General features: G+C 38.0%; 1 protein-coding gene across 5 annotated transcripts in view; it reads right to left on the reverse strand.

Moving 5' to 3' along the window:
- Positions 1-241: 241 nt before the first annotated feature.
- Positions 242-26,064, reverse strand: part of LOC140727536 (dual specificity tyrosine-phosphorylation-regulated kinase 1A) — a 144,558-nt gene continuing 118,735 nt past the window's right edge. For 3 of the 5 annotated variants that reach the window (XM_073044986.1, XM_073044990.1, XM_073044987.1), the window contains 7 exons: positions 15,318-15,465; positions 13,284-13,570; positions 11,996-12,142; positions 10,411-10,590; positions 7,154-7,460; positions 4,877-5,001; positions 242-4,054 (listed from right to left, as the gene is read on the reverse strand). In XM_073044986.1, the coding sequence (XP_072901087.1) occupies positions 3,443-4,054; positions 4,877-5,001; positions 7,154-7,460; positions 10,411-10,590; positions 11,996-12,142; positions 13,284-13,570; positions 15,318-15,465 (1,806 nt within the window). In that variant the 3' untranslated portion in view covers positions 242-3,442. The remainder of the gene's footprint in view (positions 4,055-4,876; positions 5,002-7,153; positions 7,461-10,410; positions 10,591-11,995; positions 12,143-13,283; positions 13,571-15,317; positions 15,466-26,064) is intronic. The other 2 variants (XM_073044989.1, XM_073044991.1) reach the window with 2 other exon arrangements.

Consider the following 26,064-nt stretch of genomic DNA (forward strand, 5'->3'; position numbering starts at 1 on the left):
AGGACAAATGACATTTAATCAAGGAAAACGCCAACTGGAAGAAAATTCGAGTAAAAGCAAGGAATTTTATGCCAGTGAAGTGTTATAATATTGTTCCAGGTCTTATGTGAAACAATCATCCCAAAGACTAATGGATTTTTAACACATTCTTATACGATTTTTGAAATAGGATAAGGCATGAATCAGATGCAAAACTCAGGTTTTGAAATTCAGTAATAACCACACAGACAAAATGAAAGAATGAGGACCAATTATTCAATTTATCATACATTAGACTGCATGACTATAATACAAAGGGCTTGTCTTTTGTCATTTAACATATTACAATATACACAGCAAGTCTTGACTAGGTCTTACAATCTCTGGACACAGGTACTTAACCTTATTCCATGCTGTTTATGTATACAATGCACAGTCAGAAGTCCTGTAACCAAACTGTGTAGTCAAGCAAACAAAACTGGACTGTTAATTTAGGCAAGACAGGAGAGAAAGGAGAAACGTGAGCAAGATCACATTCTGAAATGAGTGTCTAGAACAAGGCAGTGCCAAGACACAAATGAGACACGCAAACACAAGGCATGAGACACGCACGCAAGGGTTAAAAAAAAGTATGCATATTGTGACAGGTTTTAATACAGATGTTAACCGTTATGATTTGGATACAAATCTGACTAGTTCTGAGTCTGAATCCGATCTCAGATCACAGCTATTTGCATTTGGCATTTATTAGTTGACAGCTGATGATACAGCATTAAATACTCCTAACTTGGGTAAAGTGTGAGTCAATATCACTGCTATTTAGTGTCTAAGATCCTAGCTTTAAGATCCAATACACTGCATCACAACACAGTATACTGTACTTCTGTAGCCTTGGTGTTCAAATTTGCAAGGTTTTGACCTCCAGACGTGTGGCAACTGAGATTCATATACCTCAATGAGCCAGCAGTAAACATTAGCAATCAAGATTCCCTCTAAAAGTTGAATTCAACAGTCAACAGTGCTCTTATCCAATATTCAATCACTCTCAAATCCCAATATTCAAAGACAGGTCTTCAATCACAGCAGTGAGTGGATAAGAGCTGTTCTACATCAGATAGATGAACATTCCTAGTTTATATTTGTACCGTGACAGTTGATTTGAGTGAAATCATATCTTATAGAATTGTCCAGTCTAAGGGAAGATTTACACCCAGTGGCCTGTTGACACCAAAGTCAAAGGCACCAAATATTTCACTGGATTCCTCAAAACAATCCCTGGGCATGGGTCAGTTATTACACATACAGTGGAAATGGATTTAAATTATTTAGACTGCCAGTAACTGCAGTCTGAAAGAGAACTGCTTTTCCCATTCAGAGTCTTGATCCAGGGGATCACAGAATGGCCATTGATCCATTAACTACAGATATCCATTTGCGATTACAGACCTAAAGGAAAATTATTAGTTTTCTAGGACCAGTTGGAGAGGCCATTAATCAAACTGTCAGTAAAATATGGCTGCAGGTGTTATATTAGTGCTTATGTACATTTTTTAAAAAGTTAAACTATCCTTTTTAATGGCATTTTGTCTTCAAGTTTAATGAAGAGATTGCAGATATTATATAATTGTGGGTGACATACTGCAATTGCTGCCCAGTTTGTGCCCTTTAAAATAAAAAAAAAATGGCTTATTTTGGCTCAAGTGAAATTATACCATCTAAACGTTGGGTCTGTTATATAGCATGCACAGTATACAGAGTGGTCCATTAAAATGTACGGATATTAGCACAAAACTGCATTGTGATTTGTTGGTCCTTCCCACCTACATACGCTCACAATACCTCATCTAATTAACTGGTCTGCATCAATGAAAACTTGAGGTCCCAAGGCCTGTCAAACAAACAACTAACAACTGGACTTGCATAAAATGAGAAACTATTCTTCAGATATCAAAGGAATCCCTTCTGGGGTAAAATGTAACTACAACATATTTAGACTATGAAAAGACTGCATAAAGCTAACATCAGTTCCAGTTTTGTTAAGCAATAGGTATAGCCATAATTATAATTAACATTTAAAAAGAAAAATGATCTAAATATACCTTGTCAAAAGTGCAGAACTGCTACATTATTGGTTACAGACATCTATGTGCTATAAAAACAGCTTTGGTACAATAAATTATCAAAAAAAAAGGAAAATAAATTCTTGTAAAATTCACAGCATAATTGTGAGGCGAGAGCAGTCACATAAAATTCTGCATTTTAAAAATGTTCATAATGAACAGGAGTTGTCTTTGCGCAAAGTAATAGTGGGGAAATCACGTGCTGAAGGAAAAGCTAGAAACAAAATTCAGGTTGGGTAGGAGAAAGAAAGGAGTTAATATTTCAGAAAACTGAGATTGCTATTTTCGTGCCATATAACAGAGGAAGTAATCTTTGTGGTGCACATGACCTCTTTAATTCCTGCAACTAATGGCAGTGCAGGGATGAGGTATGGGGTACCAGAAGAGAGAAAAGGATGCAATAGGGTCATATTGTTTCCTCCAACAAAGGCCTCATTAATTACCCATGCTTGCTTTTTAAAAATTAAGGACCATCTGAAAGTTCAATGACCTCTGCACAATGGCATGTTAAATGATGCCCAGCCTCTTAAAACGATTTTTCAGTCAATGTCCAAAATCGAAAGGCCCAGGATATCCAACTGCCACTCAAAAAATGTAAGCAATAGGCCAAGAATGACCAGATGATTGCCACTCACTGCACCTTTATGACCGGACCAAAATAAATGTTCAATCACTATTCAAAGCCTTTGAATGATTAAACCATGAAGGCCCAAAGAAATCTCCACTCAAAGCTTCTGTATGATTAGAACAAGGATGTTTTACTAACCATCACTCAGCATGCCAGATGTGCTTTTGAAATTCCATTTACAGTGTCCTTTCAGTTCATGTACTGCTCTGATGGCAGCATGCTCCAATTTATCAAGCCCTCCTCTGTTGCAGCACATCTCAGGACCTTGTTAGGATATTCCAGGGACTCTTAAAAATCTGACACAAAGTAGGTCAGAAAAGACAGAAGAGTGTTAATTGTTCGTTTAAAAAAAAATCTGCAGTTCCGTTTCTGTTTTCTCAGGTGGTTTTTAAACTAATGCTGCTACTTCACCCATGCCAAGTTGTGCTAACTCAGGAGGCGGGATGCTGTGTAAGAGAACTGTAGCTTAAGAAGAAGCTACAGCTCTGGGTGACCCATACATGAAGTGTAAGGTGATTTCTGGGCATGAATCCAGTCTTAAGCACTTTGACTCCACAGTCCATTAGCAAATTCCTTTTCAATTTAAAAATATATTCAGCTCTGCGCTCTTGACCTACCAATCCTGTTTCCTTTGTTCCAAAGCAGCACTTATTTCAATGCTCTTTGTTAAAACCCCCACCTTGAAGACACACAAAAACAAACCCCATCAGTGTAGTCATGAGCTCGCGACAGGACTCTGCTGAACACAAACACCTACCATTGGAGACTCCTCCCTATCCATTCCTTGCCGCGTTGACAAATGCCCTTCTGTCATGTAATGGGCAGGACCTGCTGTTGCTGAGAATTGGTACACTTGTGGGCCAGACACTCCCGTCTCTTGACGGGGATTAGCATATGTACTCAAATTAACGTCCACAGTGCCATTTTGAGCAAAGTCCAAAGTATTGGCAACAACAGGTCGGTTGTGATAGGCTTGAGAGCCGGAAACAGATGAAGAGGAAGTGGACGAAGAGGAATTTGAGGAAGACAAGGACGTCATGGAGTGGTGGCTATGTCCCACTTCCATCGAGTCCTGGGCAGCAGCGCCATTTGTTGGGGAGTTATAAGCTCGAGGCCTGTTCCGGGTACTCATGGTCTGTCCATGGTGATGGTGGTGGTGGTGGTGGAGGTGGTGATGAGAGCTGTTAGAGTGGTGGTGATGTAATGCACTCTGTTGCTGAGGGACAATGTGGAACGTTGTTTCTTGAACTGGATGAGTTTCAACCGTGACTTGCGAAGTGGCATCACCAGGCGTCCATCCCAATGCCACAGGATACTGCTGCCGAACCTACATTTTGAGAATGCACAGTGGAAAAAAAAGTTCATTACATCACAATTGAACCCATTTTGAAAAAGGGCAGATTTTATTTTAGAACAATAAGCGATTCTCTACAGTTAAAACATCAATAGAACGGAAATAACAGAATGGATGAGCAAATGAAGACTCCAACGAATTGGCTTTTCAGTGCTAATACTATATACCTGTAAAGTGTGAAACAAAAGACGCATTGACAAAATCAACTTTCAAAGAAAAGAGTTTGTGTTATCTGCTGAAAATACATACATGCAATGCTTATCACAAATAGTGAAAACAAATCAGTATTTTGTTTAGTGATGGATCAGAGAACAGTCTAGGAGAGCACAAGAAAATAAATTGTAAATTATGTATGAATGGGCAAGCTAATATTTACATATCCATGAATAAATGAAAAATAAAATAAGTTCAATGTAATTGGAGGAATATAAACCAGTTCTTTAAAAAAATGGTACACAACATCCTCAAGATATTCCATCACCTGGCAACCTGCCTCACTTTAAGGCTTGCCTCTACAAAGTCAGGAGCATGATGGCTAGATTTTGTATGAATATGTTGACCAAAGCCACCATGAACCAGATGAGGGGAAGCACATTTACTATATCATAAAGGTGCCAGTCCTATTTCTCAACTGAGATATGATGTTCCTTGTCTGGAGAATTCTCATCAGCAACTGATAGAACTACCCAAACAAAATCACATATGCAGCTGACAGATCTGATCATCAGATCGCACTGGACTCAAATCTGCAGCCACAGGGATGTGAAGGAAACATTTTTCAAGCACAAAGCTCACCTGTGGGCTGTGTGTCTCGCAGTCCATGGCCTGGACAGCTCCGCTGAAATGCCCACCACTATGTCGGTGCTGATGCGTTGGGTCTGACCTTGCCCTTCCACTATTACTTGTCCCAGAAGAACCACCTGTTAAAGATGAGCATTAGTATATGCTTCATACAAAACATATCATACAATATATGTCTTGTGTGGTGTGTGATCTGGGGAAGGTGGTGGTGGGAAGGGCTTAGGTAGAAGCAATGAAAAGTGATCAAAATGGTACTGGTATCATGTTAACTGACTGAAATTGTATTCATACCATTAAATACACTGTAACATTAATCAAAACACAAGTTTATCATTAAATACCAGTAATATGGTTGCAGAACTAAACCTTACTAAGGTGTGGTACTGGTCAAGAGACAACAATAGGTAGAGGCATAGTTTTAGCATCATGTGCTTACATAAAAACATAGGAAAATGTACTTTGCAAAGCAATGACACAAGTGATGAGATGTCATTAAAGACAAAAATGATACCTAGTGTGTAAATTATCTCTACAACAAGTGCCATTGCTTTGGAATAGGCTCAAATGCATTTTTCCACATTCCAAAAACGATATACAAAACCTGAGAGAATGCAAACAGAAGTGAAGCTGCTCAAAATAATGTGGTTCAGTAGTCCAGATTTTGCTTTACTGCCTCCTAACCAGAATTCTCAAAAGCAGGGAGCTATGTTGTTGGACCAAAGGATCGCAGGCTTTAACAACTACAGTCTGGATGGTAACTGACTCTCTGATGATGCATAGGTTCCCAATTCACTCCAAACAGCCTTAACTGTCAGCAACCTACAGCCTCAGCACAGAATGAGATTTTTAAAGTTTTCAAAGATAGAAATAATTTTTTTAAAATGATTTAATAATATAATTAAAACACAGGAATAATGAAAACCATTAAACTAAATTAATTTAAAATACCAACTCATCTTCCTTGTTGCTTCATAGCCCCCAGTTTGACAATCCCTACAGAGTCTAGCCCAAGGAAACCAAATTCAGCATTTCAATCTGTCAGCAAATCTAGGACTTTGAAAATCTAACGCAGTTTCAGACATACTGCTGTTTAAATGGCTAAATGGCAGCAGTCCCAAATGCATCAGCAAGATCCAGACATGAATATATGTTCTCTGTTAATAAGAAAATTGATGCCCAAAAAACAACGGATCAAAAATGAAAAGTTAGCTCTGTATATTTAATCCTGAAAAAAAAAGGAATGTCATCAAACTAAATAGCACACCTTGATCAATATGCATTCATTTCAATGTTTTTTTTTGTTTATCAGCTAGCTGGGTGTGATATGCCAGTTGGGAATTAAAGGTAAAATACAAGATTTTCAAATTTAATGAAAAAAAGTAATTTCTTAAACTTAATGGAACAGAAATACATTGACATGTTTACAGGTAATTCATGCCAAATTTTGAAACATACCCTGTGATCCACATCAAAATAACAATGGTCACTTTAATCAAGGGAACCATGTAATCGAAGGCAAGAAAAAATACTTTGGGGAAAAAAAGAACATGGTAAACAAAATCATAAGTTGCTTGAACAGACATGAAAATCAGGTGTTCAGGAATGCTTTTGAAACTTCTGGGTGACCATTCACTCTCCTTTGTTGAATGAGATTTTTTTACTATTTCCTGGGAATGAAGAAATGGCAACAACAATGTACATGTGTACAGTCATCTAAACTGGCAACACCATCAAATATAATGTTGCTGGGATCTGGAGATTAAACCTGTATTTCCTATCTCCAAGTGCTATGATGATATTTTTATTGTTCCAGGTAAACAGTAAAACAACTTTGCAAAATCGCACTATTAACAGATAATAGCAGATTCCTTTTTTTTTAAACTGGGCAAAGAACACAAATTTAAAAATTACCCTCTCAGATTCTAATGCCATAAAACACATTCAACATTTATCAGAATGTGCTTTAAAATGGTAATTTAAGATCATTCCAGGAATTGTGATCTGATTGCTAATCAACATAGTGCATTGCCCAATTAAAATATCCTGCTGTAGGATTGTCATAGGAGTGCTCTTCTAAACCAAGCAATCTATCTTTTGTATCTGATCCTCTCAGAGGAATTCCAGAAGTTAAACAAAATATTTAATTATAGCACTTACTTAAGGAAGTAAAAACTGACCTGTTAACAATTGACACAATACAATTAGTATAACAGGGTGTGAAGGGAACATAGCAACAATGTACAATCTATAATACATTCTGTATGGGTGTACCTGAACTTGAGGATGTGCTAGAAGAGGTGCCTGTAGATTGCGACTGTTCCATAGCTGGACTTGTTGAAACACTATTACTTGTGTTTGTCCCTTCATCAGCTGTCTTTTTGAAAAAGCTGTGCTGCAGTGCATAATAGGGGGCTATCCGTGTCTTAGGGTCATAGTCCAGCATCCTCAAAATCAGATCCTTAAACTTCAGATAATCTGCTACAGTATGACCAGACTCCCCAGCTCGACGTCCACCAGGACCACCAGTCTCTACTCCAAGAATACTGTGAAGTTTTCGGGTTCCAGGTGGCTTATATTCCTAAAAGAAATATTAATTGATTGTGATTAACTCTACTTCAGTAACTGAGAATGTACTGAACCAGAGAATCTATCACAGAGATTAAAAATTATGGTAAATGGAAATTTAACAGCCCCAGTAAGACATTAGCAATTCAATCTGAATTAATTATGGACAATGCGACAACTTTCAGCAACAAGCGACAAAACTTATGGATGCAAATCATGAGGCAGATTCCTGATGCATCATGCTTTTGGCAGAGAGGTGACAAGCAAAGGTTACCATTTTCTGGTATTTTTGTTTAAAATTGTAAGCTCAATAAATTGGACCGGGTTTATACCTTCAATTGAAACAAGCAAATGCATGTAAACAGAATATGGACCAAGATCTTAAAGGCAATAAATGGACAGAAAATTTTACAAAAGCATAAAATAGCAAATGAAACAAGAATCAGGCCACAACCTCCCAGAAAGTCACACAACTTACTTTCTTAGGTGTTTCTTCCATTGCCTCCATCTCAGTTCTCCCCACCTCCCAAGATCCATAGGCAGGTCTGTCCAGGAAGTCCCATTATTTCAGCCCGTGAGTAGGTGGTTTGACACAGCTGTCAAACCCTCTACTCACAGCCATAAGTAAAATAGTGCTTCCTTTTGTACTCACATTCCACATACAATGGATGGTCATTCATTATTTCCACAATTTTCAACACGATTCTACCAAAAATCGTCCCTCCCTCCCAGCATTGCAAAGAGACCACTATCTTTGGAGTCCTCTACCATCCCCACAAACTACTCAACTTTTCAGGGTACTTTCCCATACAATATCCTTCCATTCACCTCTTCTCCTTTGCCACTATTCAAGGATCCAAACAAATTTTCCAGCTTTGTGTATTGCATTCAGTGCACATGATGCTAAAAGCTTAGTCTTCCAGACTAACAAGTGTTTTGAAAAGTGGTCACCCAATCTACATTTGGGTTTTCTGGTAGAAATGGTATGCAAGAGCAGCTTTGGTGACCACTTTGTAAAATACGTCTGTTCAGTCTCTCAAGTTTAAATCTCCATCATACTCGCACTATGACATGCCTTCAGCAACCTATGTAGCTTCCAATGCAAGGTCCAAGGAATAGCATCTCATCTTACAGTTAATTTTTTATTAATTTTAGGGTAACCTTTTATTCCCTTCTCTCTCCATGGATGTAGCAGTACCTGTATGTTTCAGCTGTCTGATTCCCCACCCCCACCCCATCTCCAAATACTGGCTTATTAAAGTAATTGTTACCTTGATGATTTTGTCATGCACCCTATTACAGATACTTCCTGTTCCCCATTTCTCCCCCTTTCTGCAACTTAAAACACATTTCCAATGTTTCCAGTTCTGATATGTTAAATGCTTCAAGCAATTAACATATTTGTTACAACATTATGAAGTGTACTTTGTAATGATTATGAATCTGTGGAGCAGATTCAATAAGCTGAATGGCCTAATTCTCCTCCTCTGTTTTGTGGTCTTCAAAAATCTCATCCAATTGAGGATAAATTTCTACTTTCAATGTCTGTGATGTGGTGCTTTGATTAGCTTTTATTCTGTATACAAACATAAACATTTCAATAAAAGTTTTTAAAGGGAAATAACTACAGCAAAATATTGTCAATGCTGGATGTCTGCAATAAAGGCCAAGTGCTGGAAATACTCTGCACAGCATTTGTGAAGAGTTAGTATTTCAGGTTAATGAGCTTTCATCAGAATAGAGCATGATTTAAGTGATAAAAGACAAGCTGTGGGGTTTCACTTAGGAAGATAAACACATTTTTCCCCATGTAGCCAAAGGAAAATAGAATGAATTCAATGATACTAAAATACCAGATTTTCATTTTTATGATTCCAAAGGCACCACAGAAGATAAATAATGAGCTGTTCATTGTTAACATCATGGACATGAAAAAGTGGGTGCTTCCTGGATTATAGAGAATGTGGTATAATTTTCAGTTGGCTGCCAGCAAGGGGACAACTAGATTTCCCCAAATGGAAGACAATATCAATAATACTTACTTTACCCTTGTTTGGAAAAGAAACAATAGTGATAGAAATTCCTTTCAAACTTCATCTCTTTTGAAGTACTCATTTAAGATATAATTATATGGCGCTTATTTTTACAATAATAAATCAAATGTAAAAATACAACTGAATTACAATTGGTTAAATGTGTATTCCATGCTGCAGCTATGGCCACAATCCTCAATATCACATTCATCAAAACTGAGACCACTTCTGAACAGTATTAAGATTTGTTTCACTTGAAAATTCTAAGTGGATTGTTAGAGGTATTCCTATTCATGAGAGATGGGATGGCACAACACAAGATTTTGATTGCTGCAAAGATCAAAAATCTGCAGTAGTTACTTAATTTAGAAATCTCCTGCCTTTAATTGCTCATTTAGACATATCCATAGATTACTCCCCCCCCCCATAAATAGAGAATGTCTGTCTACCAGTGCTAAAAAAACACTGTACTTAGCAATATCACTCATCTACTAAGAAGCATAAAAAGATCTCTGAACTCTTTCCATGGAAATACACATTTTAAACAAAAAGACAAAATCACATCATTCTATTCAGAGTGTAATTTATTATTTGTGGTTTAATTTTTAACTTAAATATGAGGTTATGGCTGCTAAAAAAAATTCCTTCATCATTAACAATTGAGATGATATGTGCAAAGAATAAAACTATTAAAAATATAAAAGTAAAAGATAAAGTAGGGAAATATTTTTAGTCTAAATACTAATAATTATACTCAGACCAAGCCACACGATCTTGGGTTTAGTAATTCTGAGTGTCGCTGAAAGTGGTAATGAAGTTGACAATACAGACACTAAACCATCTAAAGCAAGCTTGATACAAAAACCCCAACATACACCAAGTTGCCACATGCAGCTAGTAATTGTATTTCAAATAAGTTCAAGTCCTTACTGTGTTTCCAATTTTTTTAATGTTACTCTTGATATTCACCCTCTTGCCATCTTTGGTCTTCTTCACTGTCCACGATGCATCGGATAACTTCTCAAAAAATTTCCGAGCTTTGGGAGCCTGATCTAAGATGTGAGATGGGGGTATTCCTAGAACTTCTACAATTTTATTCATTTGATCCACCTAAACAGAAGACGAGAAGAGAAAAGGTAATGTCAAAAATCAGAATTGAGCAGGCCTCAAACAAAAAGGCTACATTTATATTTTGTGGACTTATTAGGTCAATGTGTCTTCACTGTGGGAGTAAACAAAAGCCAATTTATGACCTTCAGTAGAAAGGGCATAATATTTTGTGCACAGTGTTAGTGTGAAATTAAGCTGTGAAGCCTCATCTATTTCTAAATTTAGGCTTAAGTGAAATCACAGTTAATCAAAGGAACTGATGATCTATATTCTAAAAGCAAAGACTGCAGAAGCTGAAAATCCAAAACAGAAAATGCTGGTGGGAGAATAATTTAACTTTGACTGATGACTTCAGATGGTGCCTGTCCTGCTGAATATTTCTAGCACTATTTTATATGGTGTCTATATAGCTTTACTCAGTCAATAATTTGTTAGTTTTACTATAATCTGCAGTACATTTTTACTGGCCTTTTGAAAATCATACACCACACATCCAGATTCCTCTGCATCTCAAAGCTAAATTTTATCAGGAGTTTGAGGAGAATTGCTATGTTACCAAAGACACTCTCAACTTTCACAGAAGTACCATGGAGAGTACTCTAACTAGTTGCATCACCATCTGGTATAGAGGGCCAATGCACAGGATTGAAAAAAGATGCAGAAAGTTGTAAACTTAGCCAGCTCCATCATGGGTACTAGCACCCCACAGCATCCAGGAGACCTTCAAAATGCTATGCCTCAATAAGGCGACGTCCATCATTGAAAACCACTATCACCTAGGACATGCCTCTTCTCATTGCTACCATCAAGGTGGTGGTACAGGAGCCTGAAGACACACATTCAATGATTTGGAAACAGCTTCTTCCCGTCGCCATCAGATTTCTGAATGGACGATGAACCCGTGGATAATTCCTCAGCATTATTTCACCTCTCTTTTTACAGTACTTATTTTTTATATATATTTATCATATAGTTTTATTATGTATTGCAATGTACTTCTGCCGCAAAACAACAAATTTCATGACATATGCTGGATATGTGGTGATATTAAATCTGATTCTGATTCTCATAGCTCCAATCATTCAAATAATGTGCTATTTACTAAAATGGACACTTTCCCATTATATACCATTTGCCAGATCTTTGCCTACTCACTAAACTTATTTTTAGCCTTTTAGGTATTACTTCAACATTTCTCATCACCATATGTCTCAGCCATCATGTGCAAATTTAGATATACCATTAAGAAAATAATAGTTCTACAGTTTAATGAAATGACCTTTGAAAAAAAAAACACCACATTTTGGAGGTTGCACATACTCAAAGACTAAAGCTTGACTCAAAGCCAAATGTTGAGAGTGTTCCAGATACTTGATACAATCTTCTTTTAAAGTTATTTGCCTACCTCATTAGCACCACTGAAGAGTGGCTCTCCGGTGTGCATCTCCACCAGAATGCAACCTAGTGACCACATGTCAATAGCTAGGTCATAGGGCATTCCCAGCAGTACCTCTGGTGACCGGTAAAAACGACTCTGAATGTATTGGTATATCTACAAAAGATTAACATAGTTAATACAAGAACTACTAAGCATATAGTGATCTATTTTTGTCTTGCATTTAAGAATATCCTATCAAAGCTGCAGCTTCATGTTTAATAATTGCATTGTAATCTCAAACTTGTGTATTGCATTACTGGGTCACTGGAATAAATTTTCACATGTCCAAGTTAAACTAAGGAAAACTGGCAAGAAAAATGTTTTGATTTTGTAAAAGTTACAAACTTAAGGTGGCAAAGTTCTAATTTAGCAGAGCTTGGGGCACAGTTCCAGACACCCAAGTTCAAACCCAACCTCTGGTATGCATAGTTTGCACATTCCCCATGAATTGGTAGGCTTCTTTTAAATCCTCCCATATTCCAAAAATAAACTGGATCAAGGGGTTAATTAACCACTGTGCATTGGCCCTACAGTCTGGATGAGAGTTGAGAGTCAAGTGGTTGACGAGGAAGTGGGAAGGATAAAATGGGATCAGTGCAAATGGGCGTTTGATGGTCAATGCCAACTTAGTGGCTGAAGGGCCTGTTTCTGTGCTATGTCATTTTATAATCACCACCAAATACTAAATAAAAGAACATTTATCTAATAAATTTTTCATCTAGTACTTTAGGTTTTAACCAATGTTTATGCTGGTTCACAGATTACCTAAATGAGTGAATTCTCTCGCAGTATTACAAAATGCTTTGCTAATTAGTTTTAATTTTCCAATAGATAAAAAAACAGTATCGGAATATAAGCTTGCATTGAGTAAAAGGCAAAATTTAAAGCTGTTAAGGTTGAAAACAGTATTCCATAGCAGATTCTATCCAATTACAGTAATACATCTGAGTTCCCTAAAATCTCAGCTGTTTCAACTGCCCTCCAGCTATGCTCTCAACTGCTTGGAAGATCTGCCAGTTCTGCATTTCTGATGGTCAAATACATCAAGCAAGTTCTTTCATCTGGCATTATGCATACCTTTTTCAAAACTTATCAAAACCCATCTTCAACTCTAAACAAATCTATTTCCTACAGTTACTATAAAGTCAGGATTTACTTTTCAAAGCCATGCAGAGGTCAACTGCATTGGCATCATATTCGTAACTCATTGAAGCAGCAGCAAAACCTATACAAATGTTAATGTAATGGTACACACCCTCTGACCAAGCTGACAAGAGCTTCCAAAGTCCACTATTTTGATAGCACTCCTTTTGGGATTGCACAGCAAGATGTTTTCAGGTTTTAAGTCGCAATGGATAATGCTGAGCTCTGGTGTAGCAAGAAAGAGCAAAGCAGTGCACATCTGCTGTGCAAATTTCCGCGTGAGGTTCAAGGAAACGCCACGGAAATTGGTGTTGCGAAGCAGATCATACAGGTTGTAGGATAACATCTCAAAGACAAGGCAGAGGTGATTTCGAAACATAAAGTGCCGCTTCAAATGAACTGTAAAGGGAATAAATAATATTTAACCAGTCATATAATTTTTCTAAAACAAATCTATTACGTAAATCAATGACAACTGTAGATGCCACACAAATGCTAACATACACAACTGAAAGATTTCCTGACAGAAATTAATCAATGTAAAGCATGACTTTTTTCTCCATTTCAGAGATTCTGCCTAACCTTCCTAATACTTCCACCACTTTTTTATTCATTATTTCTCCATATTTTGATTTAGTCATATCCCCACTCAGACGATGATGCAGAGAATTACTATTATCCATCAATTATGTTATACTTGACAACAGTGATGGAATTTTACCATTTTGTTTCTCTATTAGTAAAATTGTAAGAATACCTTCTTATTTACAACTGTGAAATAAATTATTTCAGAATATTCCTTAAAATGTATACATCAGCATAGCTTTGAGAAGAATTTAAGTTACAAATTCATTGTGTGGACTGAACCATTAATTACACATGTTGCTGAAAAAGAAAATAAACATTATCACTCTTTCTAACCAGTGCACTGTATTTGGTGCCCATACACTGTCTTCTCCACACTTGCAAAACCAAATGCAAATAGGAGGAACACTTTGTAAAGCATTTCCATCCAATCCACTGGGCTGACCGCACACTTGAGCTGCTGGTCATTTCAATCCTCTATAATCCCATTTCTACTCTGATTTATGACCCCCAAAACTCTTTCAATGAAGAACAACACTATTTTTTGATCTGGGAAAATGGCACCCTTCAAGTCTCAATATAGAATTCAATTGTTTCAGGTAATCTGCTTTCTCGAATTTTATCAGAACTGACCAGTTCTATTGTTGGGTTATTCAGCTACATTAACTTTCTTTTAAATTGCTCCACAGACAATGCCTGAAGTGATAGGCATTTCCAGCAACTTCCATTTGACTTCAGGTTCTAGTAAATATCTGACCCGTATTTAACAGCATTGTTTATTTGTTTGTTTTCTCTCTAATCTAACCCATTAATCAATTGACCAGACAGTTCTAGAAAAACTTAAGTCTTTGATCCCACCCTATCAGGAATATTGACTTTATCCAATATCCTATACATTCCTCTTTCAGACTCTTTGCAACTTGACTAGTTTTCCACACATTCCTAGTTTTAATGGAAGATGTTTGTTCTGGATCACTATATTTCTCTTTCTCTTTTCAGATGATGGCTCACCTGCTGAATACGTCTAACATTTTCTGCATTTATTTTACCAAGAACAGCCAGCACATGCTGTGAAACTAAAGTACTGGAAAATATAAATGACGCTCATCTCTGGTTTTCCTTATAGTATTGTAATTCAGCTAGAGAATACTACTATGAAATTCATGTAGGAAATTTCAAAAAAATGCTGGTCTTCAATTTACTTCACACTAGAGTGGTGATTATCTTTAAAAATCAGAAGCTTCTGAACATTTTTTCCAAGACATACAACACCACATTAAACAGGATACAGTCAAATGTGAAATTAAGGCTCAATTTTTGGTACATAATGAAATCACAGATCTAAGAGACACTTGGAGCTAAAAGTCATTTCAGTATATACTGTATCAGCCCAACCATATCCTAATATTCATACCTCACATTGTATTATAATAAACAACATTCCAAATGCTTAATACTTTAGTAACATTATTTTTCATCGGTATCAGATAAAATTCAGTTGATTTCCCCCCCAAATATTTGTAAACGATTGCCTGTAAGGTTCAAATAAGTCTTTTGTTACCTATATAGTATTTCATCTCAGTGTCGTGTTTGTTCATCAGCTCAAGCAGCCGGACCTCAATCTGTGCCTGATTTAGGAATGCCTTCTTGTTCTTTATGATTTTTATTGCTACCCACTCCTGTTCCACACGATCATATGCTTTGACAACCTGCAAGTTAAAATAAGCAAAATTCTTGGTAGAAATGACAACAGCAGCAATATTATTGTTTAATAAGACTATTCCAAATGAAAACACAAACACTTTCAAGACAACAGCTTAGGTCTTTTATTGAGAAACAGTGTGGGATAGGCCTTTCCGGCCACACCGAGTCGCCTATACTGTAAAACGTTGTACTAACCACGATGCTACCGTACTGCCCCTATATCATACATAGGCCAGGAGATCCAAAGAGTGGCGATGTATAACATTGTTCAAGGAAAATATGAAAGAATTGTGGATTTTATTTGCCTTCATATTACTCACTTACAGGCTTGAACATGTTAGCTTAAAATTTATTAATTAGAACACATGCAAATATGCTCTCTACTTTCATACCCAAATTGTACTTCACACCCAATTCAGTTCCCTGACAACTATCTAGTGTAAGTTCAGAAGTAAACAGTGTTTTGTGTTTTATGTTTCTATACAGATGCAAGGTTATGACATATTATAATTAGGCAGAAAGTAGAATGTAGAAAACATCAAAGATAAATAAATGCTGAAACTAGCCTTGTAAATTGTTAAAATCACCAGTGACATGACAACAGAATCAACACTTGAATCTGACATTGTCGACAGCAGACCAAAAACACAATCATAAGTACAGAAGATACAAGAGCAGAATTTGGCCATCAAATCTGCTCCACCATTCTGTCAGTTGATTTACTATCGCTCTCAATTTCATTCATTTGCCATTGCCTCGTTATTTTTGACATCCTGATTAACCAAGAAGTTACCAACCTCCATCTTAAACATAACCAATCACTTGGCCTGCACAGCCATCTGTGGCAATGAATTTCATAGATTCACTACCCTGTGGCTAAAAGGAATTTTTCCTCATCACAGCTCTAAATGATGTCTCTCTTTTCTGAGGTTGTGCCCTTTGCTCCTAGACTCCCCCTCTATAGGAAACATCCCCTACCCATTCACTCTCTCTCGCCTTTCAATACAGGCAGTCCCCGGGTTACGTATGAGTTCCGTTCCTGAGTCCGTCTTTAAGTCGGATTTGTACTCAAGTCGGAACAAGTACATCCGGTATTATTTAGCATCAGTTAGTCAAACTTTTGTCTTAGTATATAGTATATACTTTACCTTTCAATGCATATAAAACACATAAGGAATGTATGTATTCCAATAACTAAACCACTGTGTTGCTTAGTAATAATTGTAGCTTTTATTGGGGCAGGGCCTTTCACATGTTCCAATATTCTCACTTTATCAGTTATCCTTTAAAATTGTTCCAATCGTTGAACAACTGTAGCCTAACGCTTTTCCAATGACCGTTTCACGTCTTTCCAAGTGCTTTATTATTTCCACTTTATTTTCAATCGCGATCACTTCCCGTCAATAGAACAGAAACACTGCGGGCGGGCGGTCCCAAGCTCTGCCGGCTCCCAAGGACTACCGCACTGAGACAGGCTAAATGGGACAAGTGGGTATTGAGCTGGGTTTGAGTATTTGATCATCCACAATATTCTGCATGGGAATTTAAACTGGAGGTAGGAGTGTTTTTTTTATGAGGTCGAGTTATGAGCTCGACATCAACCCGGCACACGGATGGTACAGGAGTCACTGGATTGACATCAACACAGCACAGGAGAGGTCTCTCACTGGATCGAACTTGGAAACCTCTGTTCTCGAGCCCGACGCTGATCTCACTGCACCACCAGCCGACCGGAACGGTGGGGGGGGGGGGGGGGGGGTCCAGGGTGAATCTTACTAAGAAAAATTTAAGTCAAATACAAAGTTAAAAACTCAACACAGCGTCAACGGCAGCGACTTAAAATGGCAGACGGCATCGCGATCCAACTTAAAATGGCGGACAGCATCGCGATCTGACTTAAAATGGTGGACAACGTTCTCCTTCCTGGTTCGTAAGTACGAGTTGTCTGTAAGTTGGACATTCGTAACTCTGGTACTACCTGTATTCAATAGGTTTCAATGAAAACCCCCCTCATTCTTCTAAACTCCTGTGCGTATAGGGCCAGAGCCATCAAACGTTCCTCATATGTTAACCCACTCATTCCTGGGTTCATTCTGGTGAACTTTTACTGCACTTAAAAGAAAAATGCTTTTAATGTTAGTCTTAATTCACCTCAAAGTAACTCATCAACCCACAGTATCATCTGGTTCCTCAGGACGCTCTCCAATGCCAGCACATCTTTTCTTATGCAAGGGGCCCAAAACAGCTTACAATATTCCAAATGCGGTCTGACTAATGCCTTATAAACCCTCAGCTTTACATCCTCGCTTTTGTATTATAGTCTTCTTGAAATGATGCTAATATTGCATATGCCTTCCTCACCACCGACTCAATGTGCAAGTTGACTGTTAGGGAATTCTGCACAAGGACTCCCAAGTATGATTTTTCGCCTCATTTAGTAAATAGTCCATCCCTTTATTCCTTCTACACTATATTCCACCTGCCACTTCTTTGCCCCTTCTCCCTAACTGCCAATTCCTTCTGCAAACACCCTGCTTCCTCAACACTACCTTCACCCTCCACCTATCTTCATATCATCTTCAAACTTGGCCACAAAGCCATCAATTCCTTCATCCAAATAACTGACATACAACATAGAAAGAAGGTGTATATCCAGTCTCTTAGAATACCCTCCATAAACTTACCTACTCCTGATATCAGGTCACCACCGCCCTATAATTTTCTGGCTTACTCTTAGCCTTCCTTAAACAACGGAATAACATTAGCTATCCTCTAATCCTCCAGTACCTCATCTGCTGTGAAGGATATTTTAATCTCTACTAGGGCCACTGCAACTTCTGTACTCACCTCACACAGGGTCCAAGTGAACATCTTATCAACCCTAACTTGCTTCAAGACAGCAAACACCTCATCTGAAATCCCTACACAGTCCCTGACCTCACTGCTGCTTTTTTCTATGGAATCTGTGCCTGTCTCCCAAGTAAATACAGATGCAAAGAATCCATTTAAGATCTCCCCCATCTCATAGATATTCTTTTTCTGTGGGCAAATCTATAGAACGTTCTATAGATCCTTAGCAAATCTATAGAAGTTAACCGTAAACAGTAAATATCAGGAACTGCTAACTGTAAACAAACTCTGCAAGAGCAGCCATAGGTAAATAACAATAAATAATGAGCATGAAATAGTATAACAGAGTCCTTAAATGAGTGTAGCTATCCCCCTTTTGTTCAAGAGCCTGATGATTGAGGAGTAGTAACTGTTCTTTAACCTGGTAGTGCGAGTCCTGAGACACCTGTACCTTCTACTTGATGACAGCACTGAGAAAAGAGCATGGCCTACATGGGGAGGATCTATGATGACTGATGCTGCTTTTCTACAGCAATGTTTCATGTAGATGTGCTCAGTGGTTGGGAGGATTTTACCCGTGATATACTATGGAAGCCCTTAGAATTCTCTTTCACCTCGTCTTCTAGAACAACCTTATACCCTCTTTTAGCCCTTTTGATTTCCTTCTCAAGTGCTCTCTTGCATTTCTTTGGCAGGAAGGAACAAATGAGGTACTTGAGTCTATGGCTGCCATGCACCTCATTTTTCTTTACCTTAGCTAAAAACTCACTCCTCGGACTGTTGGGTCTCTATAATATAATCCCATTAACCTTGTCATCCCTTTCTTATTCTTCAGTTCCAACCATACAGCCTCAATAGACAAGCTCTCCAGTCTGTCCTGTCTTGAGCATTGTGTGACATTTTCCCTTACCTGTAATGCCACCCCTCGCCCTTTAACCCCTCCTGCTTTATCATATCTAAACAACAAAACTTTAAAACATTGAGTTGCTCGTCTTGCCCCTCCTGCAACCAAGTCTCACAAGTGTCGTAATTCAAAATGAAGATCCATGCCCTAAGCTCACCTGTCTTTTCTACAAAACTCCTTGCATTAAAATATACATAACTCGGAACAGTATTCTCACCACACTCAACCTTTTGATTTCTGACTTGGTATGAAGGCTTAACAACATCTTTACTCACAAGCACCCTAGCATCCACACCCCACCATCAGTACTAGCAACCTTTCCACATAATTGGTATTTCTCCAGTTCAGGTGCAAACAATCCCCTCTGTACAGATCTCACCATCCCTGGGAGGGAGCCAAATGATCCAAAAATCTGAAGCCTCCCTCTTGCACCATTTCCTAAACTGTATGATTTTCCCATTTCTGGCCTCACTAGCACATGGCACAGATAGCAATCCTGAGCTTTCAATCCTTGAGGTCCTTGTCTTTCAACTCAGTTATGGAAGTTGGTCAAGGAGAGGCAAACAGATTTCAATAAGTATGGGGTGATGCAAGCCAGAGTACAACTTGTACTACAGATGGTTGGATAAGTCTAATCAAAGAGATGAACATAGGAATACAAGTGCATAGTTTGTTGAAAACATCATCACAAGTAGTTAAGAGTGATGAAGAAAGGCTGTTAGCACAGTGACCTTTATCACTAGGGCAGTGAGTACAGGAAATGGGACATTATGTTGCATTGTATACGTCATAGGAGAGGCTACAGTGGACTGCGTGCAGTTTGGATCACCATTACAGGAAAGATATATCACACTAGAAAAAAGTGCAGAAAAGATTTACAAGGATGCTGTCGAGACTAGAAGGCCTAAGTTAGAGACAAAGGTTCATCAAGCTAGGTCCTTATTCCTTAGAATATAAAAGCATGAAAGGTGACTTTACAGAAGTGTTCAAAATTATAAAAGGCAGAGAATAGGTGGAGTGTAGCAGTGTTCTCCCCAAGGTAGAGGAGCCCAAAACACTAGAAGGCACACATTTTAGGTGAAGGGGAAAGATTTATTAGGGACCTGAGTGGCAATTCTATCATACACGGTGAGGATATGGAACAACCAGGTACAATAGTATCATTTGAAGAAAAAAATGTTTAAAGTATAGGCACATGAAGGGGCAGGGCTTAGAGTGATAAAGACCAAATGCAGAAAATGGGACTAACTGGATGGACACTGTGGTCGGCATGAACTCACTGGGTCAAAGGGCATGTATCTGTGCTGTACTATGATTCTCTGATCGGCTATATCTATATAATACAGCAATGGAATTACATAAATGAGCTTGTATCACAAAAAGCTGTCATGTGTACAACTAAGATGAAATACCTAAATCTAACTTAATTCAGCAAATTACAAATAGGAAAAATAATCTTAGTGGTTTTCTCTATCTTGTATTCTCAAATGAGAGCAACTGTAATGTCACTGATGAACATGCAAAATGCACATATTGTTTATCCATCAAATCCTGTCCTAACTTGGGTTCAAAGAAAGAAAAGTTAGCTTCCAAAATCATACAATGGGAAAATGGAGATGAATCATGAAGACTTTTTTATGCTATTTTTTCAAAATCACAAGATAGTGCATCAAGAAACAGAGTAAAATGTGAGCTAGCTTCAATACTAAACAATGGGAAAATGCAGATCACGTAATGCAGGATCTTGAATTGAAACACTATTACTTTGCCTCTATAGATTTTGCCAGGCCTGCTGAATTCCTCCAATAGTTTGGGGGTTTTTTTGCTCCAGATTACAGCAGCTGCAATTTCTTGCATCTGTGATCCCAAGACCTGAAGAACTTGAATAAATATGGCTTGCTCCCAACAGTAAAACATTGCCACCATTAGTTGTGACTTAGTAACTGCAATGCTTAGTGATACAAATCTCCAATGAAGAAAACTACACTCAATTTATAAAATTAGTCTCTGCAGAAGGAATCTAAATGTCTGTCATGAATGCAACAACCGTTTGAGAGAAAGGTACAATTAAATAATAAAACCTTTCAACCATATAGACCTACAAACCTGTCCTGACTGCATGCCCTATTGCCCTTTTAAAGTTCCGATTAAAGTTGATTGCACCATCCTTCAGGAATTGTATTTACACTCTTTATAGCAGATGGCATCACTGCAGTACATCCACTAAGTTGAATACTTCAGGAACACACTTGATGTCAATTGTCAGTTTAAGAGTGCAGACCAACAAAAAGATAGAAACAGCTGTTCCTGGAAACCTAAGATTTCTGGACAATAATTTAGTTGAAAAGGTGATACCAAAGCTATAGTCAATGCTAATGTCAGAGCACCACCATTGCTCTGGTGCATTGGCGGAGAGAAGAAATGTTCAAAAAATGATAGATATGAAGAATACCATAGTTAAAGGAATGAACAAGCTTTTCTTTATACACCATTTACACACCATGGTCAAAGATAAAAGAGGCTATAAAACATTCTGTGGAATAAAGATATCCAGCCAAAGATCTTGATTCACACAGATATGAGTACAAGGTCTGTAGCCTCATACCAATTGCCAGGTCTGACAAGCAGATTTTAAGAAACTCTTAAGCGGCAAATCTGGAAAATCTAGTGATCTCCAGGTTACTCATTCTGTCAGAAGCAGGCAAGCTTAAGACCATAATACACAGGAGCAAAATTAGGCTATTCAGCCCATCAAATTTCCTTTGCCATTCCATCATGACTGATTTATATTCCATTTCAATCGCAATCATATGCTTTCTAACCTTTGACAGCCTTACTAATCAATAATCGATCAAACTCTGCTTTAAATATACCCAGTGAATTTGCCTCCACAGCCACATGTGACAATTACGCAGCTTCACCACCCGTGGTTAAAGCAATTCCTTTTCACCTGTCCTAAAGGAGGATTCTTCCATTTAAAGGCTGTGCCCTCCAGTTCTAGACTTTCCTACTATTGAAATTACTGTCTCCACATCCACAAGATCAAGGTCTTTCAATGATTCTTCTAATCTTCAGCAAGTACAGGCCCAGAGACATCAAATGCTTCTCTATGTGTAAGCCCTTTACAGTTACAGAGAATACTGCAATGAATGCATGGCTAGGATTCAGCCACCAGTTGGGAGGATGGATTTTGGAGATAATTGTGCTGCACCCTTGTTCCCAGGACAAGGGACAATTGTCCTCGGGAAAATTTGCTAATACTATGGGAGACTTGGCTGGGGTGTGGAAGGAAAGGCATAGAGACATTGGTTAAACTAATAAAAAATAAAGACAACTAAGCAAACAGAATCTAATACATACTAAGAGCACACATAGCAAAGCTTTTGAAATGTGAACATGCAAATTAAGATGACTATGACTCTTAAAAGGTGTAGGTCACTCTACATTCCCATTTAAAAAGATCAAGCATTTTTTTGCATCCCTGTTTACACATAACAAAGGAGGTTAAGATTATCAACCAGATATCCACTTTTGCTTCCAAAATATTCAATGACTGCTTCCACACAGCTTTTAAGAGAACTCCAAAGATGCACATCATGAGACAATATTTTATGCTGTCTTAAATAGATAACACTCCCCCTTCTTAAAAATGTAGACACTAATTTCAGATCCTCCAAGAAACTCCATCCTCTCCACATATACCCTTAAGGATTTTCCATGTCAATTAAGTTATCTCTTTTATATTTCAAAGAATACAAACCATTCCTGTCCAGCACTTTCCCATAAGCAATTTAGGTGATTCTGGTAATCCTTATCTGAACAGCTTTAACATATTTACATAATTCTTCAGAAAAGGAAACAAATCCATTCAAAGTACCCCAGATCTCTTCCAATCAATGCCCTTCATAACTGAAACATAGAAACATAGAAAATAGGTGCAGGAGTAGGCCATTCAACCCTTTGAGCCTGCACTGCCATTCAGTATGATCATGGCTGATCATCCAACTCAGAACCCTGTACCTGCTTTCTCTCCATACCCCCGATCCCTTTAGCCACAAGGGCCATATCTAACTTTCTCTTAAATATAGCCAATGAACCGGCCTCAACTGTTTCCAGTGGCAGAGAATTCCACAGATTCACCGCTCTCTGTGTGAAGAAGTTTTTCCTCATCTCGGTCCTAAAAGGCTTCCCCTTTATCCTTAAACTGTGACCCCTCGTTCTGGACTTCCCCAACATCGGAAACAATCTTCCGATCATCGGAAACAAAACTTCCCTACTTTCTACATTCAATTCCCCTTGAAAAGCACACAATTGAATGTTAGCTTTCCTCTTTACTTGCTATACCTGCATGGTAGACTTTTATTAATCATGCACCAGGACTCCCAAGTTCATCTGCATTTGGAAGCTCTGTAATTTCTGATCATCATTTCTTACCCCCAATTTATTTTACGCTATACTCCATCAGTCAATGCTTCACTCACTCACTTAACCACCTACATTTCCTTGTATCCTCTTAACAACTTTCTTAACCTGTTAGTTTCAAGCCAAGAAAGGAAGGAGGCATTGCTCTACTTAATTCTCAGGAATGAAACAGACCAAGGAGACAAATACCATTGGAGAACATTGAGTGAGCAACAATCATTTAAGGTCCAGAAAAGTTATAAACAGATTAAACCACTCGAAGGTTGTCAGTTGGAGCTAGGGTAAATTCAAAATGGGACCAAAGCTTTGTAAGCAAAATTCTAATTGAACAGAATGCAGCCTTTGAGGAATTTCAAGTGGTATTGACATACATTCCAATAAGCACTCTTGAAAAGCAAATTTATAATGATAAAACAGAACTTATGACAGATTAACATAACAGCAAGCAAATGACAGGATCTACAGGGAATAAACAAAATAAAAAGGGACAGAGAAGACAATGAAAAAAGAACAAAGGGGGGGCAAATTTAACCGTAGACTTTATATTCAGCTTGCCAAGCAAATCCAAGAAAAAAAAGTAGGAACAAAATCAGGAATTGTTCCTTTCCCCTTTTTTTTTTAAACACATCTAAAAAGTTTAACCTCCTTAAATTAGGAGGCTCTGTTAATCAGCCTCCAATGCCTTCATTGAAATGGATTGTTTTCATTGTTCAAATTATGTTCTTTCTTGTAAAAATTATGTATAACATTTGTTTTTTCTTATAAATGCTGCTTATATGATGCAGTGTGTATGAGATGCTTCTGTAAGTTTTTCCATTGCACCTGTGCATGACGCTAACTTAAACTTTGATCAGTAGAAGAGTTGTAATAAAATGCCTTATGCACCTGTCTCAGGTCAAACAAGACTGTATGATTGACCCATCTACCACAGTGTCATCACTGACCTTATCCAGAAGTAGTACTAGATACCACAGCTGGATAAAGTAAATGATGATCAGGTAGAACATTGTTAATTCTAGTTACTTCCTGCCCAAAACAAAACAAAAAATCTTGACCATGACCTTCAGTTTGCAGTCAATAGTCTATGATTGTTCACTCTGCAGAGATGCACAAGCAATGCTCTCTCATCAATGGTTTATTTGAGAGTTCACTGCTGACCTTTGGGAAGAGCTACTCATACTGCTGCATCACCCCATCTGCATGGATGGCACGTGGAAGATTTACATGTCCTTCAACATCAAGACAAAAGTAATCTGCCCAGATCCTCTAGGCCAGCTGAACATCAGAAAAGTAGTGATTTTGCAATATGTGGAGCAACTCCCATATCCCTGCAGTCAACTCTCCCAACAACCTGTAACTGTAGTTCAGCATCGTAATGCTTCCAACAAGCTATGACAGATGTCTTGACAAAAACATATCACCAGATGTTGATAAAAGTCCTTGTTTATAGGGCTGTTGAATTGGCTACTCTTCTTTACTACTTCAAAACCTGGACTATCTATTAATGCCACATGACAGCTTCCACCATCAGTTCTTAAGCCAAGGTACACACTAGTGGATGTCAGGCCCAACATAAGCACTCCCCTTGAAGATGTGGACACCAGCATGAAGTCCTTGCTCTTTAGAAGTATGATATTCCCATCCAGATACATTATCTGGATAAGAACGTGCATCTAGACTCTGCATGTAGATGGGTAAGAACCATCTTGAGGTTCTTTTCTCCCAACCTTTTGATGATTGATGTTTAAAAGTGAATCAAAAGATTCTGTACAGAACAAGGTTAGCCTCAAACACAATTAATGGTATGATGACTGGAGGAATAAATTATGGCTCAGTGCAGTGCCAACTAGTTTAAAGCAGACACCACCTTAAGGCTAAACAGCAACAGAGGAGGGGTGCAAATCACAATGCCATGAACATAAACATGCCAGCATTTCTAAAGATCACAGACACCCAGAATTAGTTTCCTCAATTATCTAAAGATCCACAAAGACTGAAAGACATGATCTTCAATTGCAATGAATCTCTCCTAATAAAGGAAATAAGCCATTCAAATCCATAAAAATTTACTCACAGAATAGTGCTCATTAAGAACCTAAGTCAAAATATCACTTAACCAAAGACGAGACCATTGACATGTCAAAGAAAGGTGTTGAAATACTGGATGGAATTTGCTGAAAAGATAGTACTGGAAAACTGAGCTATACAGCGGTTAAATCAGATAGAATAAGCCCCTGGTTATTGAGCAAATTTCAGAATGGTGCCTGAACAACAATCTCTCAATGAATGTCAGCAAGACCAGATAGCTGATTATTGACTACCAGAGGAGGAAACTGAAGGTCCATGTGCCAGTCCTTATTGGGGGTTCAGAGCCAGAGAGGGAAAGCAGCTTTAAATTCCTCAGTTACCATTTCAGACTATCTGTCCT

The sequence above is a fragment of the Hemitrygon akajei genome, chromosome 5 (genome assembly GCF_048418815.1).
Source record: "Hemitrygon akajei chromosome 5, sHemAka1.3, whole genome shotgun sequence".
NCBI classification, from domain to species: domain Eukaryota; kingdom Metazoa; phylum Chordata; class Chondrichthyes; order Myliobatiformes; family Dasyatidae; genus Hemitrygon; species Hemitrygon akajei.